The sequence below is a fragment of the Rhinichthys klamathensis genome, unplaced genomic scaffold (genome assembly GCF_029890125.1).
Source record: "Rhinichthys klamathensis goyatoka isolate OS25496 unplaced genomic scaffold, OSU_Roscu_1.1 h1tg000270l_1, whole genome shotgun sequence".
NCBI lineage: Eukaryota > Metazoa > Chordata > Actinopteri > Cypriniformes > Leuciscidae > Rhinichthys > Rhinichthys klamathensis.
In genome coordinates this window covers 2,025,275-2,043,438 of record NW_026606790.1, presented here as the reverse complement: position 1 = coordinate 2,043,438, position 18,164 = coordinate 2,025,275, and the positions used below count along the sequence as shown (strand labels likewise).

Below are 18,164 nucleotides of genomic sequence, written 5' to 3'. Positions count from 1 at the left end.
TGTACTTATACCAGCTGTGTTCTCACTTAAGCCCAGATGTTTCAATCCTCTAACCGACTCTCTGCTACAATAATCACCACACACAGAGTAACAAGTGCTCTAAAGTCTGCCTTTGAGAGGATTCTCAAAATGTCTCAACCATTCAAGTTAGCTGCATGTCGTGCTTTTCACACATAGTGTGAATCACACAGACAGAAAATGACTAAGAATCAAAAGGCTTGATTGCTATAGTTGAAGAGCAGACACTCAATCACTTAGACATGTCAAACAAAATGTTCTGACAAATGAGCGCTTAGCTGAAAATCAGTTTATTTTAACAGATGTAAAATAGATTAAATCCAGTCTGTGTTGATCATTAAAAATAGTCGAGAGTGGTTTCAGCTCGATATTTATAATAAATATAAATGTTCATAAATAGAAAAGGCTGATTTCATATTGAGAGACTGATTAATTTCATTCAAGATTGAAGTTTCCTCACATAAATAATCTCAAAGCAAAATATTTTGTCGTCGCACATCCCTGATTCTCCAGTGAAAGCAGTCTTTATCGGAGCTCATTTGCATACTGGAGCTCGTGCTTCAGTCAGAACATAGAATGCAAATGAGAAGCCAGGCAGCTTAATGTGTGCTCCAGGCGGCAGCTCACGACCCTCCAGTGGAGGAAGTGTTCGGTCATCCACCATCTTCAGCACTTGCCCATTCAATTTGACTGACCTAGATATGGACAAAAAGAGGGATTTAACAATCTTTAGGTTGTTACTATGATAGTTGATGCACAACATGTTCAAATGCTTTCAGAATTTTCAACTCAAGTCACCTTTATTTATATAGCGCTTTATACAATACTGATTGTTTCAAAGCAGCTTTACAGTGAAAATGATGCATTTCAGCTGTTGTTCAGCATTGATTCAGTTCCATTGTAAAGATCATCAATTATAAAACTAGTTCATTTCTCTATAAAGCAGTTCTGCAAAAAAATGGTCAATGTCCAGCTCAGTTCAGTTCTCATAGAATAGCATCGATGCAGTCAGATCAATAAAATTGAATATTAAGTGTTGAAAGTCCCCAACTAAGCAGGTTCAATAAATGTTAGGTTTACATTTATATGAATAAATAAGGGAAATGTGTATGCATTAGGTCTCGTAGCTGGTCACAATTTATTTAGTGTTTTTCAACCATTTTTAATCACATTTCTGGCTCATTTGAACCAGTCTTGAGGTGACATTAGAAATAGTCCAGTCCAAACATTGTGAGATCATAAGACATTACCTGGAATAAAGGCTCTGTTCACCGGCCTCAGCTGACTGTAGCACAAATGCTTCAATGGTGCTGTTGGCCATATGGGCGGGCAGAGCAATTGTGGCTTCATTTTTGTTCAGGTTTAAGGCAAATAAGGTCACAGCACCTTCTCTGTAATATGTACTGGAAAGGATATATGATATGTCAAAAAGGATTAACCATTGTTTCTTTAAAAAAAAAAAAAAGTATTTTATTGTAAGCAGGAGATCAGAAGTACCTTTTTCTGTTAGTGCAGTGAAGGTATACCCGTATTGGTTTCTTTTGTCCAGAATTCGTATTAACTTCTGCTTTTAAGACTTCTGGACCAACAAGCCTTTTGTATAGCAATGATAGCCAATAATCCTGCCATATGTATAAAATAGTTTAAAATAAAAAACGGTATAATTAAACAGTCCACGTTCCTGGACTGATACGGACATTATGTAAGAAAGATCAAACACATAAGAAACACTTACTGGAAGGGGATCTAGGTTATCATCCACTAAATGGTACGTGCCGGAACCAATTAATACCTGTCTGATAACGACATCCAAACCAAGCTTAGCAGCAAGTCCCAGTTTGTCCAGCCACCTTTATTAAACGAAACAGATTTAAATATATTTTATTTAAAATATGCATTTATTCAGCTAGGATGCATTACATGGAGCAAAGGTGATCGTAAAGACATTTCTAATTGTACAAAAGATGTACATTTCAAATAATTGCTGTTGTTTTTGTACTTTCTATTCATCAAAAAATCCTTAAATGTGGCATGGCTTCCACAAAAATATTAAGCAGCACGACTGTTTTCAAGATTGATAATAATAAGGGATCAATAATAAGCACCAAATCAGCATATGATTTCTGAAGGAACATGTGACACTGGAGACTGGAGTAATGGCTGCAAAAACAAAAAAATAGTTTTAAAATGCATTTAAAAAGAAAAGGTTTATTTTAAATTGTAATAATATTTCATAGTATTACTGTTTTAATACTATGAAATATATTATATATATATATATTATATTAATACTAATATTACTAATAAATAAACATACAGTACACAAGAGTATACAAGCAAGAGATCGTTGTTAGTCACCAGTAGCACAGCAGCTCCAGACTAGGCATGTGCCGGTATCAAATTTTCATGCTGCGGTTAATTGATTGAGCTTTTATCACGGTATACGGTATTATCACAATATTTTAATTGCTCAAGAGAAACAGATGGATTGTGGGTATCTAAAAAAACAACAACTTGCATCACAATGTGTAATTGTGATTTTCAAAACATATGGTAACTAAACAGAATTTTATTAAGTTTAGTGACAACATGTTACAATGTTTACATGGTACAATGACTGGTAGGCTACTGTTTGTATTATTCAATTAAATTCTTGGATTTGATTTCAATCTTAATTCAATATTGACTCATTTGAATAAATATTAGGTAGGCTACAGTCTGCATGTTAATTTTTCATTATATACGGTTTTCATTATAATAACAATTATGTAATGACAAGTAAACATATAATAAATGTAATATAGTGCCCATTTGCACATATTTAGCAAAATACTCCTCGCTATTTTTTCTAGTCAACTAATGTGGTGGTCATTAAATGGCTTTCCTGAGGTAAATGTAACAGTCTGTGACATAACTGTTCTCTTGACCTGCAGTTTTATTGACCTCTTTCCGTGTTTGAAAAACACTGATTGATCGATATTATGTATGAGGCATATACCTTTCGGTAAGTTGTACTGTATCTTTAAATAAAAAGTAGAAGATGATCGGTTTACTTGAACTGAGGCGCAGCGATCTGTCACAATGGACAGAATCTAAGAGCTGATTTTTTTTTTTATATCAAAAGTAGCCTGCTCTGTCTAGTCTTTCGGTGTCAGTGTCCTCTTTGCTCCGCGATTTTTCTCTGCGTGAGAGCGTGTGCAAAGTGTCAATTGCGTAAAGCGCCTTTCAGACAGGACGCGTAATGCGTGGCGCTGGCCGCTGGGTTCAACGTTGCCCTTCAGATACAACGCGATTTGCTATTTTGCAAATAAAAAGTTGAACTATTTTGAACCTTTGACCCCGGCGTGCTTTGGTCGACGCAGCAACAAAACGTCCCCGCGCGTATTCCGCGTCCTGTCTGAAAGGCGCTTGAGTCTCAAGCTGAATGCGTGAGAGTTGGCAGCCCTGCGGGGGGTTAAATCGTCTGCAGCGTTCCTCCTTCCGCCATGCTTCTACTCCATGTGAGGATTGTTTACATTAGACTAGAGTGTACACTTCGCCGCATGCACACAGTGCTTATACATGTGTGGATTGTTTAGAGTGCGCACATGTTTTGCGCAGCATATACGCAGTTTAAAGCTGCTGTAGGTAACTTTTGAAAAAATGTATTTGCTAAAACTGTCATTATATCCTGACAGTAGAATATGAGACAGATAATCTGTGTAAAAATCAAGCTCCTCTGGCTCCTCCTGGTGGTCCTATTGCCATTTGCAAGAAATACACGCTCCCGGTCAGAAACAACCAATCAGAGCCAGGAGGAGTGTCTTAGCAGTGTCAGTCACGCTCGTGTACGCGCTGATCACACCCCTCTCTTGCACAGCGCGAGCGCCGGAGCGCGAGCCGTCATTCAAACTCAAGATTGCCGGCGTGCTGCAGCTGTGCTTATGACGGAGAAACAACCTAAACGGCCAATTCTCGAGTGACACCTGCTCATAAAACAAAGAGGTAAAAGGAAAAAGACTGATGACGATAAACAAGCGAAAAAGAAAGAATTACACAGAGCCCATTGACTCGGTGTCAAAACTCTAGCCGCATAACATGAAGATAAAATGTCACGCACTCTGCTAAGCAACAATTGAAACCTGCTAATTCACTGGCTTGTCATGTTGCTGAAATAATGTACTAGCACACCTCTAGCATTATATATCTAGCATTATATATCGCTAGAATAATTACTTGCATACTGTAACGTTAGTTACCGTTATATTGACGTTATCTTACTAGCTATTTATAACTTATAGAAAAAGTGCAACGTTATAAAGTTACATGTAGGCTATTGCAAAATACATAATGATTTGAGGACCAAGTTTGTAGTCAAAGTATGGGCAGGCCATAGTCAATGTAAAGCATATTGTTGACGTTTACTCCCTATTAGTGAATGTGCCATATAACTTTTTATCCACCGTCATCGGTGGGCCTGTTTACTAGCCTGCGCGTTCACGACAGGCTCCGCTGTGGAGGACGAGCTGTGGAGGGAGGGCTGTAGCGCAGCAGAGAGCAAGGGGGTGGGACCTGTAAGTTGTGCTTGTTCAAATTTTCAGGCTAAGTCAACGTTTTCTCAAAACTCCCTACTGCAGCTTTAAGCGGTTGATGGAAAATAAGCTAATGCGCGTTCTAAAAGTCTAAATTCGAATCTATTATTTTTCACAGTAATATCAATATCACAATATCGTGCATATTCATTATCGCGATTAATCGCATTACCGAATACCGGCACATGTCTACTCCAGACAAACAATGACCCAACATGTCTTGTTACTAAAGCTAACATTACAACAACAGCATATCTTAGTTCTGTGAAACATAGCAAAACTAATGTTATACATGTATGGAGAAGAAACAAAGCAACCTCCGGGTCTGTTTTCAGGCCCTCCTGCTTATGTCTCTTCAGCGCTGAAAAGCTTTTCTAATATTGACAAGGGTCCTAAAGCTCTTTGCCTGATCATAACCCTCCTGTTTCCAGTGATATTCCTCTGTGCTTTTTTAAAAAAATTTTATGTTTCTCAGCCATTTCTCTTTCTACAGTCTTTCTTCAAATCTCGCTCTCTCACTCACTCTCTCATCACGAGTGGACACGCCCCTTATTGGTGATTTGCTACAAGTGTGTTGTTGTGGCGCTAGCTCTGATCCACTTTCAACAGCGTTTCTCAGAAATTGCTTACTGCACCTTTAAATCCACATTAAAACATACTGGAAGCTTTAATTTACAGATGAACTTTAAACTGGTCTGAAGTGGAAAAAAATGACTTACATAAAACCAGCTACAAATGTGTCTGATAGACCAAAGGCACCTCCACCATATGCCGAGCTTGTCTCTCCCAGCCAAACCTTCTTCCCCGGAGAAACAGATTCAGTGGTCTGAAGGCAGAGTGTTTATTAGTTCATTTCAGTTCATTTATCTCTCTGATATTTCTTACTGTTGAATGTGAGAAATTTGGATACCACTAGAGAGTTCTTATTTTAATGTGTCATGCAGAATTACTCTGGTACCTCGAGGACCTCGTTAATTTTTGTTGCCAGAGTATCAAGCACATGAGGGTCAAGGAAATCCTCTAAAGATGCGTCTCTGCCATTCACATAATAGCTGTTAAGAAGGAAAATAGAAAACAAGTTCAGTACAAAGACTCAATTATTTAAGATTTTTGTGAAAGGAAATAAATCATAACTTACTGGTGCCAGGTGCATGCAGTAATGGCCTCTGCTCCAGACTCCAAAAACCTATGAAAGTGAATGTTCAACCATGTCACCTTTATTTGATACCCAAATCAATTAAGACAAGAAGCTACTCTGAAAATATATTTTAAAAAATAACTCTTTTCTCTGAACACAAACCCAGTTAACAAATCTTTGCGGTGATCTCGTGGCTGACCAATATCTGGTCCATATAGACCTGTTGAGTTGTAGATCGCGGATTCCTGAAGGATTTGATGCAAATGGACAAAATCCTGACCGAGCTGGTACCCATCCACTCTGATCCCAGCTTTTTTCTCGTAACTGTTGGGCTCTAAAGCAAGAGATTTAATGCTGAGAATTCAACTTAAATAATAAAAAAATAATAATTTTAAATTATTAGCTCATTCAAAATAAGAATGTCTAGCCTAATCAAAAAGAAATATCCCAAATCCTACCATTCCCCAGCTCCCAAGACATCACATACTCTCTCGACTCACAGTACTTCAACAGCAGTTCTGCATTCGCGCTGTCCCATGTGTTTTCACTGGTTCGAAGCAAAGCATTCAAACCAAAGATGAGGTCTAAACCAGAGCAGTTTGCAAAGGCATACAGCAGGTCGACAGCATATTCTGGAAGAAAGACAGACACTTGACTTTCTCTTTGACAGTTTTGATTGTGATATTGAAAATATGAATACATGGCTCAACAATAACGATGGCCTAGGGCCAGTCTGAGAGGGTTTCGGATCAGTTGACGGACTCACAAATGTTTTTGTGATGTATTGATCAGGTTGTTGAATTAAATTTGTTACTAAAGCAACTTTACAACTGATCATGGAAACATGATATATATCGTTTTTTATTAAAAATATAACTATCCCCCTATTTCACAAACAAGATTTAAGCCTATCCCACACTAAAAAGCATGTTTGAGCTGTTCTAACTGAAAGCAACTTGCACCAAATAATGTTTTTTTTTTTCTAAGGCATGCTTCTAAAAGCCACTTAAATGCCCTAATTGAACTAAGGCATAATCCTGGCTTAATCTAAGCCCTGTCTGTGAAACCAGGCCTTTATGTTTTTGGCACATAAAAATATGGGCCAGAAGGAAGGCCTGACATTTATGTGGTGCTAGTGTACAATGTCTCGCTGTACTGACTCATGATAAATTTCCCGTTAACAGAAGTGGAATAAACTTACCAGAGAATTTCGTATTTTTGTATTTTCCCTCTAGTTCCTCCTGAAGTAAAGTCTTTGACTGTAGGACCCATTCTTGCTTTAACCTATTTTCCAGCAATGGAGGCAATTCAAGTATCTTGCATACATTTCCTGTAGGAATGACATCAGATGTGCGTAATAAATAAATCATATAATAATATAAAAAACACAAAATGAGTAAATATTCATTAAGTGTTATTGTTTACAGTGGCCATAAAAAGTTGTATATTATCGCTTTATCATTAAATTAACTTGATAAAAGAATTTGGACACTTTCTGGTTGTCAATGTCGGATGAGGAACATCCAAGTTACGTGTTTAATCATTTTACTTTAATAAGCCAGTGTGAATGAACCGACTTACACTAAAATCAACTTGGACCCAGCTGGTTAAAAGCCCAAAGCTAAGGTTTAAGTGTCCAAATAAATTTGAGGGCAACGACAAAATTTAGATACAACAGGCTAGAGGCATTGTAGTACATAAGAAACAGTATATTTAGAGGGAATCAGTTTACCGTTCCCTCATTAAAGCAAAACTGGAATCAATGCTGTTAAAGTCAGATGACTTACACACCGCAGTCAGCTTTCTGGCTGGAGGATGTGGTTCACTAACATGTATTGATGCTCAGTGAAAGAGGTTAACGTTACCTAGAACAGCGCTGCTGCTGTTTTCTCTTGCTTGAAAATATCTTCCGCGTGGGTTGAATTTCATAAAATCTTGTTTGGTACCTCCAAATCGCAGAAACGCTGGGATCAAGGCTTTGGCAAGGGTTCTTAACTTCGGTGAACTACATAAACATCATATCACTTATTTTAAAGTTACATCGCAACTTTATTTATTTGAGGTCTGCTTTAAGATAACTTTTGAAGGACTTACTTCAGTAGGTTCATGAACTTCTCCTCGGCTATTAAACTCGCATCTATAGCCACAGAGAGAAACCTTTCGTCCACCCTTCGGACCACATTGGACAGATCCAGATCAACACGTATGGACTGAACATCTTCGACTGATATCACTATTTTGACGTCGGCACACAATGCGCGAAACAAAATAAGAGCGAATATCGTGGAAACTGCTGTGAATGCAGACTTCATCTGTTCAATCAGCTGGTGTCCTCATTCAGTAGGCTACTTGTTGATTGCATCTGTTTCACACTCTCATCCAAAATACATAGGCGAAATACATATATTTTTGGCACCGTCAAAGACCGACTTCCTTCTTTCTTGTTTGACTGTAAATAGGAACCAGTTTATGACAAACATTCATTGTTTGAAATATCTCACGCCAATGACTCATGGGCGTGGCTTTAGCACATTTATTTATTTGCATACCTTACCTGATTGGCTGAAACTCTCAACATGAGGCAGTGCTGGAATTGTAACACGCTGTTTGTGACTGACTGGTGGTTGTAAAATCGTTGGATATAAAATAACACATGATCATGGTAATCAGTAATAGAGATGTTACAAAAATCAGGGTTACTTCCATTTTTATTGCAGCCAGACATATAGGCACAAAATCGTTTACATAATGCCATATAGATTAAATTATATACAGACTATTTACAGCATATAAATAAAAAAATAAACATAAGAATTTACAAAGATGGGAGATCAGATGGCAGCATAAGCAGGTCATCCACCTCCTCCTGCAAGGCCTCTGCTTTCTCTTTTATTAACATCTGAAAATGAACATCGAGAAAGTTAACATGAATACACAAGGGTGTTTTCTTTTATACACCACCCAAAAATGAAATTTACACACCCTGGATGTTGTTTCAGACCTGTATAAATTCTTTCTGATGTAGGAGGAGAAATTTCCTGAATGGACTGGGATGCGTTTCTCAAAAGCATTGTGTGAGCTAAGCTGAGCGTAGAGACAATTGGTGTCAATGATTCTACGATTTACTTATAGGCTTACAAAGCTTTTAAGAAACGCAGCCCTGGTCAGTATTTTGCATGCAATAAATGTGAATAAGGACTGAGTATGTTAAGCCTCAAAAAGGATTCAAAAGTCATCATGAAAGTAGTCTTCTTGAGCCATATGATTGCGATCGTGTGAGGAAATACTTTGATGATTCCTTTTTGAGTATTTTGCATATTTTTCTTTTTTCTGTGAGTTCCACAAAAGAAATAAAGTAATTCACCTTTGCGCTCGTGCGGACGCGTCGAGTATAAACAAGGCTTTACTCCGTGTCAGCGCGCGCTCTGATCGGTAAAAGTGCACAGACCTCTCCCGAATCATCTCCAGCACTCAGCCTCCGAAGCACCACTAACTCCGCCTCCGTTTCCCTCGTAAGATGATATTAGTATTTAAACATTCTCTATGATAAAAAATGTTTGTAAAAAATATTTTAATAGCACGGTTTTAGCGGTTATAGAGTTCTAATGACGGTTTTCAACTATAACTGTTGGTCTCACGGTTATATAATAACCGTCACACCCCTATTGGTTACATAACACTTCCCTACTATTCGACTATGAGGTTCACAGTCAAATCAGACCTCTCCGAATCGAATCGTCGAATCCTCGACTATTAGAAGTCAGCCCTACCAAAAATAGCCATTTTTCTTATCTCCGGACCAGTAGGTGGCGCTGCGCCGAAAAGCAGCATGTAGCCTCAAGTAATGCTTGTGATGACATGTACCAAGTTTGGTATAAATACAATAAAGCGTTGCAGAGATACAGCCTTACGTCTGTTTTTGCAAGCACTACGTAAAATTAGTTTGCACGGTATTCAAGAACAGTTTGACGAATAAACTTGAATTGCATAACTTTTTGTCGACATGATCTGAAGATGATCTGGTTCAATTTTCGTGAAAATCGGAGCAACCATCTAGGACGAGTTCGAAAAAAAGTAGTTTAAAAAAAAATTTAAAATGGCGGAAAGATTTACATGACGGAAAATTACATGATGCAATTGAATCAAATTTTGTTTCTAGCCCTTATGGTTCAAAAGTTACTAGCGTAAACATGAGTGAAACTTTGGACAGTTGGTGGCGCTAGAGGTATTGAGTTAGAGACTCCAAATTTGCTATGGTGACTGTTCAGACCGTCTTCTATCAGTGTGCCAAATTTCATAACTTTCCCGCAAGGGGTTCTATGGGCTGCCATAGACTTCCATACGGAAAAAGAAGACTAATAAGAACGCCAACGATTTCAATAGGTGCCTATGCACTTTCAGTGCTTGGCCCCTAAATACAATGTTGCTATATAGTGCAATATTGTACTTACTTTTGCTGATGCAATAATTTGATTGGCTTGTCTCTTGAAGAGGTTTTCAATAGTTTGGACCAGAATTTGTGGATCTGCGTTGGCAAGATGCGCCAGTGTCTTGTAACCAGCGTTATACAGCTGCTTGGCACGATGCTGAATCAAAAGAGAATGAAGAATAAAATAAAAACACAAACTTTTAAGCAAATATTCTGGTCATAACTATTCTAGAGAAACTGAGCAGCAAGAACACACACCTCCATGACTCCAGCCACCTCCATGAGTGGAATGAGCTCAGCCTGCACACAGTAAGTCAATCTACGGGTCAGCTCTAAGAGAAGAGACTTATAGGCCCAAAACTCCTCCAGCTCCTGAAATGGACAGACAAATCTCATAGTATTCTAATCAATTATTGACTGCAGGATAGAACCAGATGTAGATATGTAGGATGATATGTCTTAGGGCATTTTCACACCTGGCGTATATGAACACAGAAATCATGTTCAGATATTCACCAAAAGAAATCGGTCCGAGATCGCCAGAACGAGGTGGTTTTGGGCCGCTTGAAAATGAACTCTGGAGCGGTTCGTTAGTTGTGTGCGTTGACCAATAAGAGGTTAGTTCCACTCACATGTGACTTGCATTGCATAAACACATTTTGGTATGCTTTAAAATATTGCCTTGTGAAAGCGAACCGAACCAAGAAGAAACTTGTAGCAATTTAAGTCTCTGTTTCAAAACAAAGCAAACAATTTACAGGTCTGAAAACGCCCTTAAATGCTGCTTAGATGTGCCCCAAACCTCAGTGAAGTGCAGCACGGAGGACCCAAAGGCAGAAGCTGAGCTGAGGAGAGTCTGAACAAAGCCTCTAGTCAGCTGGTACCTATCAGACACGTTCCACAGGTTTGTCTCCTTCAGTAGGGAGTACAGCACTAGGGCCAGATACAGCCTATTCACTACCACAATGTCCACAGACTGAGACACAGGTAGAAGAAAACAGGAACAAAATCCATCATTGTGAAATCAAATATAACTTAGGTCACAAAAAACTTTTTTCCCCTCAGAAACCTAAGTAGGGTTAAATGGTTAACACTGCAAATCTTTTAAGAGAATTAGGATTTAAGTAATACTATACTATCAATTCTCAGCTAATGAGATCTTTCTACTGTACTCTTTGGCTTATTATACCTAGGCTGTTTAATCCCAAACAAAAAAAGATCATGAATCACTCGTATGGTATTCTAAAGCATGAGAGGAATGCTGTTTTTACTAACCTTCCTCACGCTCTGTCCCGCTGCCTTTCTAGCCACAAAACTTTCAGGCACTCCAACTGCAGTGGCCATCTTCTGCTCAGCAGCCGACAAATTTGTAAACTGGTACAATGAAAAATTCAGATTCAGAATGAATACACATCACTAAGGAAAAGCACATTAATAGTCAACAGACAATATTAAAAATACAAACATTGTTGCACCTTGTATTTTTCAGAAAAAAAATTAAGCAGCAGCACAAGTGTTTTCAACATTGAAAATAGTAAGAAATGTTTATTGATCACCAAATCAGCATATTAGAATAATTTCTGAAGGATCATGTGATACTGAAAATTCAGCTTTGCCATTCACTCACAGGAGTAAATTACATTTTACAATATATAAAAATGGAAAGCAGTTAAAATTCTACTGTTGTTTTTGATCAAATAAATGGAGCCTTGGTGAGCATAAGAGACTTCCTTCAAAAACATTAAAAACCATACCGACCCCAAACTTTTGAACGGTGTATAACTAAAACAGATTTAACCAGATGAAAGCATCTTACCTGTCTGAAGTAGATCATCCAATCTGGCTTGCACTGACGCACCATGTCATATGGAGTAACCAGATACACTAAGTGAAGAAAACTATTGAGGAGTAAACCCTCCAGCCCCTTCGATAAGTCTCGGTACAGCAGATCGCAGTAGTTAAGGTCAACTGAACCTGAAATATCAAGTAATAATTTAAATGGAAAGCATTACATAAGGGAGGCTCTGAAAAAAACTGTAATAAATAAGAAAAATAGGCAGTAGTGATTAATTGGCTGATCTCTAAACAAGGTCATATTGCCACCCTGTGGTAAATGAATACATGTACAGAATAACTAAACATTACATTATTTAAATCCGTATGCCACGCTCTGTGTTTACCTTTGAATGTTGCTCTCCCAAGCCTGGTGATTTGGAGAATGGTTTCATTATGTACATCAGCAGAGGCTTCAATGAGGCTCTTCTGCTTCAATGTCTCTATGGACTCCACTGTAAGATCCCACAAACTCCTATCTGGACTGACCAGAGCCTCTTGCACACTAAGCAGTGTGCCTTTCATGAAATCCCTCACTTGTTCTACAGTTGTAGTTATCTATAATCAAAGGAAACGGTTTAGTGTTTGCACTTGTAGACCAGACAGAATTTCTCATTTATTATTACATCAAAACATTTCACATACTTTCAGGCCAATGAGTGACAGGATGAGACTGAGGAGGCCCCTCCCTCCATCATGCAGCAGGTTACTATAACACTTCTCCATTGGTGCAGACAATAGTTTTTTGGCCTGGCGAGGCAACATTTGTATAATATAATATAATATAATATAATATAATATAATATAATATAATATAATATAATATAATATAATATAATAAGTTAGAGTTATATGTCAAACCAAAAATTATTCAGACACCAGATACAATTTTTTATATTTTTGTACTAGTAGGTGCAGGACACTATAGTTCATTTATGTAAGTGAGGATAGCAAAATAAAGTAAACTGTGACATATTATACCCAAAAATTCTTCATACAGTGGACTACCAATAAAATTGATAAAAATTTGGGACCAAAATTTATTCAGACACTTTGACCAGACAATGTTTTGCTTAAGTGTTTTTTCTTTAATTGCTAATGCGAATTGTTTACACCACAGACTGAATAAAATTCAGCATTGCTTGGTAATTGGTTGACCTAAATTGGTATTATCTTATTGTGTACTTAAATGTAACAGCTGACACTGACAGCTATTCAACCTAATTCATTTGTGAGACAGTCTAACAGAAGGACGGCCAATACCAGTGAAATATCAACTGATTTGATAACTGAGTTCTTGTCATATTTTAATAGCATTTTCTAAATTATAGCGAATAAACTGTGATAATGTGAGAAATGTTGAAGGTGTCTGAATAAATTTTGGTTTGACTGTATATCTGTGTTCTTTACCATTTTTATATCTTTGTCCTGAAGGATCAGGATACTCTCACCCATGGCATCAATACCCGCTCGTCCTGCTCTGCCCACCATCTGTTTGTATTGACTTCTCTTTAAAAACTCTGCAGCTACATATGGGGACCTCAAAATCACCCTGAGAAGTGAAGTAAAGGACAAGTATGGTAACCCATACACACATTACACACACTGCAAGCCGTGGACACACACACGTGGAGCAGTGGGCAGCAATTCACTGCGGCGCCCATGGAGCGATTGGGGCTTAGGGCACCTCAGTCGTTTCCTTACGGTATTGAGAATCGAACCTGTGACCTTCGGGTTACAAGTCCGAATCTCTAACCATTAGGCCACAACACATGATTAAGAAACCCCTTTCAATACTTCAACAGTTTTTAAAATCTCTTTTAGTCCAGGTTTGATAACAATTTGATCTGGGACCACTTGGGTTCGAGATGCATAGGCCTAGACAAACCTGCGTGCAGGGAGGTTGATGCCAGCAGCAAGAGTAGAGGTGCAGGTGAGGAGGCAGAGCACCCCTGAGGAATAGGCCTCTTCCACCAGCTTCCTCTCATCACTGGTCAGTCCGCTGTGGTGGTAGGCCAGGCCAAAGGGCACAGTCTTCTGCAGCACAGGACACAAGGATCCATTCCCACTGCTCTTCAGTTCACCCAGAAGTGTGGCTTTCTCTGCCTGCTTGTGTTTCAGAAACTCCCTGAGAAAAAATGCAGAGGTTTCATTTCATATCAATGACAAAATTATGTAAAAGCACTTTAAAGGGGTCATATAATGCCATTTTTGTACAAGCTAATATGATTCTTTAGGGTCTGAATTAAAAGTTTGTAATATACTTTAATTAAAAATTCTCATTAGTATTGTAAGAAAACACTTATTTTACCTGGTCAAAAACAGCTCTGTTTTCAGCACGCCATTTCAGTGCATATGCCTTTAAATGATCATGAGCTGCGCTCACTCCGCCCCTCTGTTCTGTGCATACACCGTTTGTAGCACAATAACACAATAACGCGTTGTTCAGTATAAACGTGGAATTATGAATTATATTGAGAACGTCATACATAGAAAACATGCCGTAATGTACCCTGACTGAGTGTAAACCTTAGACGCATTCATTGTGAAGCGTGCAGCTAGCGATTTGCAAAGATTAATATATTAATATAAAGTTTAATAAAACGTTTCACTCACTTCCGTTCTTCTGGAGGTTCAGCAGGAACACGAATATCTGGTACCGATCCTTTTTAGCAAAGCTTCTTAGCAAATCCAGCTTTATACTGACCCTCGTTTATAAAGCAGTCTGGTGTGTGAAATGATTCGCGCAAACATGAAAGCATTGACGTTGCTCGTGTGGAATATTCCCTTCGAAAACAAACTCAGCCACTGCGTCTTCAGCGGTTCGGATTCAGGAACATTAAAATGACTGTGTTCGTTATTACACCCAAGAACAGAACACCACAATCGACGCCATTCTGCTCATAGACAGTGCTCCGGCACATCAACAATGACCGCGCCGGTCCGGTCCGCGCCGCGCAGACTATGATTGACAGCTACCTCATGTGCGAGGGCGGGTCTGTGTTGAAACGCTCCCGTCAATCAACAATCGTGGGAGGGGCGTCCGTTTTATTGACGTCACAAAAACGAACGGCTCGATTTGAGGCAGGGGAAAACATATAAGGAGATTAAAACAAAACCACTGGATGGATTTGTATCATTATATGATGTTTGTGTACAGGCACTGCCAACACACATTTCAGTACAATCAACTTGGAAAAGTGCATGTACCATTATATGACCCCTTTAAGGAATCTAAAGGTCTACGCACTTTTTTAAATACTTGCAGATCATTCCAGCTAGATTCTCGCAGTTCTTCTTGGTGGCGCAGAAAATGAGGCAGGACAGCTGTGGGATGACTTCGGTAGCCAGGGCTATGATGTGGTCAGGGTCCATCTTCTGCATTCCACTAGAGTACTGGAAAAGTCCATCACACAAAAGTTCAATGAGCTCAGCAGCTCGATATCTTGTTGAGTTAAAAAGAAAAAAACGCTTTGAAGAATACCTTGAAATCCAGGAGTCGTGAGAAACTGAAGCATGTCTCTTCCTTTGGGTCAACTTCATATATGGTGTCCTTTACTTTTACATACTCTTTCAGCTCAACCTACAAAATCACCAGTTATTTATTCAAATCGAATTTAAAAATTTACTAAATCAGTCACACAGAGGTCATTCTTACAGGTCGAAAGTCATTGGTGTAGTTTTCAGCATTCAGAAAGGTCTGAAGATCTCCCACGTTGCCTAGAGTTGCACTCATACCAATAATTTGAGTTGACTCTGTGGGAAAACAACAATGGGGTAATCAGAATATGTAAGGAGTGACCATTACAGAGGTGAAGTATACTGCATGTGTGAGTTTTAGATTACTCACTGCTCATGTACAGAATCTTTGACAAAGTCATTTCAAGAATTGCCCCCCTGCTCCCATCACCAAGCATATGGAGCTGAAAATAAAAAGCATACATTCATTTGAAAAGCTTATCAAATACACTACCATTCAAAAGTTTGAGGTCAGTAATAAAAAATAAAAAAACTTTTATTAAGCAAGGATACATTAAACAATGGAAGAAAAGGCCTTTACATTCATGTTACAATGTAACTGAAAATCCAGCCTGGTCATTACAGGAATAAATTTCAACTAAAAACATATTAAAATAGAATATGCATTAAAAATCTTATCAAATGGAACTAAACCTGAATCAAAACTAAACCAAAACACAATTTTAAAAAAATACTTAATAATAATAATAATTCGTGATACACACCTCATCCACAACAACCAGGCCAATATTGTCGAGGCGGTCATTTTCAATCAGTGAATTGACAAGACTGTGTCCTTTCTCAATGGTTGTGATGTACAGAGAGTTTTTATTTCTTCTCTTGACTGGAGGAAACTTCCCTTTACTACCAGCATACTCCTCGACCATGAAGTCCAACTCAATTCCAAAGCCAGACAACCCTCGAACCTAAAGGCAAATCAGTGCATCTATCATTCTATGATAAATGGATAATAATACAGAAATAATTGTCCAAAACTGCTTGCATTCTTCTAATTGTCAAACTGCGTAGATAATAAAACATAACTCATGCATATATATATATATATATATATATATATATATATATATATATATATATATATATATATATATATGCATACCTTTTCCTGAACCAAGGATATGTATGGCAAAATTAGCAGGGCATCTTTCTTTCTACACAAGAGCTCTTTAAATATGAGAATCTCTGCCACTAGAGTCTTTCCACCACTTGTTGGTAAAGAATAAATTAGATTTCTCCTTTGTTGCAACGAATCCAGGCTCAAACACGTTTTCTGCCACTCTGAAAGCAAAAGAGAATAGAAAATAATGATAGAGTTAAAACACTGATACCAGTTGCCGATAAGGAGAAAACCGAAATGAAAAGAATGTGAAATACTTACCATACAAGTCCTGGATTTCCTTGAACCTCAGAATAAGATCTTTAACTTTGGATGGGAGACCAAAAAAAGGGCCCAGGTCCCCCTCAGCTGATATGGACTCCATGGTCTGCATGGCAAAACTCATTTCTTCAGTCATCACAGCTTCCTTTTGTTGTACTGTCTTGGAGACTGTGCTGGATGTTGCTGCATTATCTATCAGTACTTTCTTAAGATGATCTTTCATACTTCTTCTGGCTTTTGAGGGTTGCTTGTTGACATTGAGATCTGCATGATTGATAGCTGGCCTGGGATAAATCAAATCAGGGGTAGAGGTGTTATGTGCACCCCTTGAAGAGCTTTTGTGTGGGGTTGTGACAGCTTTTTGAAATTCAAGTTGAGAGCTTGGTAAAGCTCTCAGTGGTGAGTCTCTGAAATCCTCTGCTAAGATAGAGTCTGAAAGATAATCCTCACAGAGGTTTGGAGCCTGCTGATCATGGCACTGCCTCATTTGGAGCTCCACATCTTCAAGCTTAGCCAGAAAGGAGCTGTCACACACAATGCTGTCATAACCCTCAAATAAGTCCTCATTGTCACTGCAGCACTGGGCAAGTACAGAAAAAACATCATTATGCTTGAAACCAACGTATATCTTTCGATGAAAATAAATAAGAGGCTGCTTACCAGCTCTGTGCCTTTATTCTCAGTCATGTCTTGAGCACAATTGTGTCCTTCACCGGAAGTGCATTTTGTTGATGTGAAGCTAGACCGCTTCTTGGCTGGAGTGATGCGACTTCTTATGCCATCCCTCGATCTTTTTCTTGAGGACGAAGGGTTGCGTTTTACCACAATGTCGTGTATGTGGTTGTCAGTATACATTACTACTGTAATGATACTCCACACGGAGATTAAAGCATTGTGTGATAGTACTGACGAAGGGTCAGTAACTGACAACAGCAACAAAGAGCCAAAGCTGTTTTTTCATCTAACGTTACTGTAAGACAGTCTTTATCATAGCTAGGTAACTGACCTTATTCAGTCCGTAAAAACCCTAAACAAATAACTAAATATCTATTATTGCACAAAATAACGGTGGAATAGCGAGCGGCGATACAGTAACAAATGTTTACCAAAAATGAGGACTTTCGAAATGATGAGTGATGGAGATGGCCAATGGACGTTCGCCTTTGGACCACGTGACTGTTAAAGTGTCGAGACGGGAAAAAGTAGAACAAAAGTCCCTTTAGAATGCAAAATACTAAAAACTGTAAAACCACAAAA

The 18,164-nt window shown here is 38.4% G+C and overlaps 2 protein-coding genes across 2 annotated transcripts; both read right to left on the bottom strand.

The window, feature by feature from the left end:
* Nucleotides 1–409: 409 nt before the first annotated feature.
* Nucleotides 410–8,064, bottom strand: hpse (heparanase). Its single transcript, XM_056268271.1, has 12 exons — nucleotides 7,822–8,064; nucleotides 7,593–7,732; nucleotides 6,929–7,057; nucleotides 6,186–6,359; nucleotides 5,890–6,061; nucleotides 5,728–5,775; nucleotides 5,548–5,641; nucleotides 5,309–5,415; nucleotides 1,754–1,868; nucleotides 1,516–1,640; nucleotides 1,269–1,421; nucleotides 410–713 (listed from the first exon to the last, which is right to left on the bottom strand). Exons 1-12 carry the CDS (start codon nucleotides 8,037–8,039, stop codon nucleotides 554–556), a joined length of 1,635 nt encoding a protein of 544 aa, XP_056124246.1. The 5' UTR covers nucleotides 8,040–8,064; the 3' UTR covers nucleotides 410–553.
* A 353-nt stretch (nucleotides 8,065–8,417) lies between these two features.
* helq (helicase, POLQ like) lies at nucleotides 8,418–17,992 on the bottom strand. Its single transcript, XM_056268262.1, has 18 exons — nucleotides 17,568–17,992; nucleotides 16,908–17,487; nucleotides 16,629–16,807; nucleotides 16,234–16,434; nucleotides 15,840–15,912; nucleotides 15,648–15,745; nucleotides 15,474–15,572; nucleotides 15,240–15,385; nucleotides 13,878–14,117; nucleotides 13,400–13,541; nucleotides 12,635–12,739; nucleotides 12,337–12,547; nucleotides 11,973–12,130; nucleotides 11,432–11,530; nucleotides 10,959–11,132; nucleotides 10,415–10,528; nucleotides 10,179–10,313; nucleotides 8,418–8,626 (listed from the first exon to the last, which is right to left on the bottom strand). Exons 1-18 carry the CDS (start codon nucleotides 17,760–17,762, stop codon nucleotides 8,543–8,545), a joined length of 3,033 nt encoding a protein of 1,010 aa, XP_056124237.1. The 5' UTR covers nucleotides 17,763–17,992; the 3' UTR covers nucleotides 8,418–8,542.
* Nucleotides 17,993–18,164: the final 172 nt, after the last annotated feature.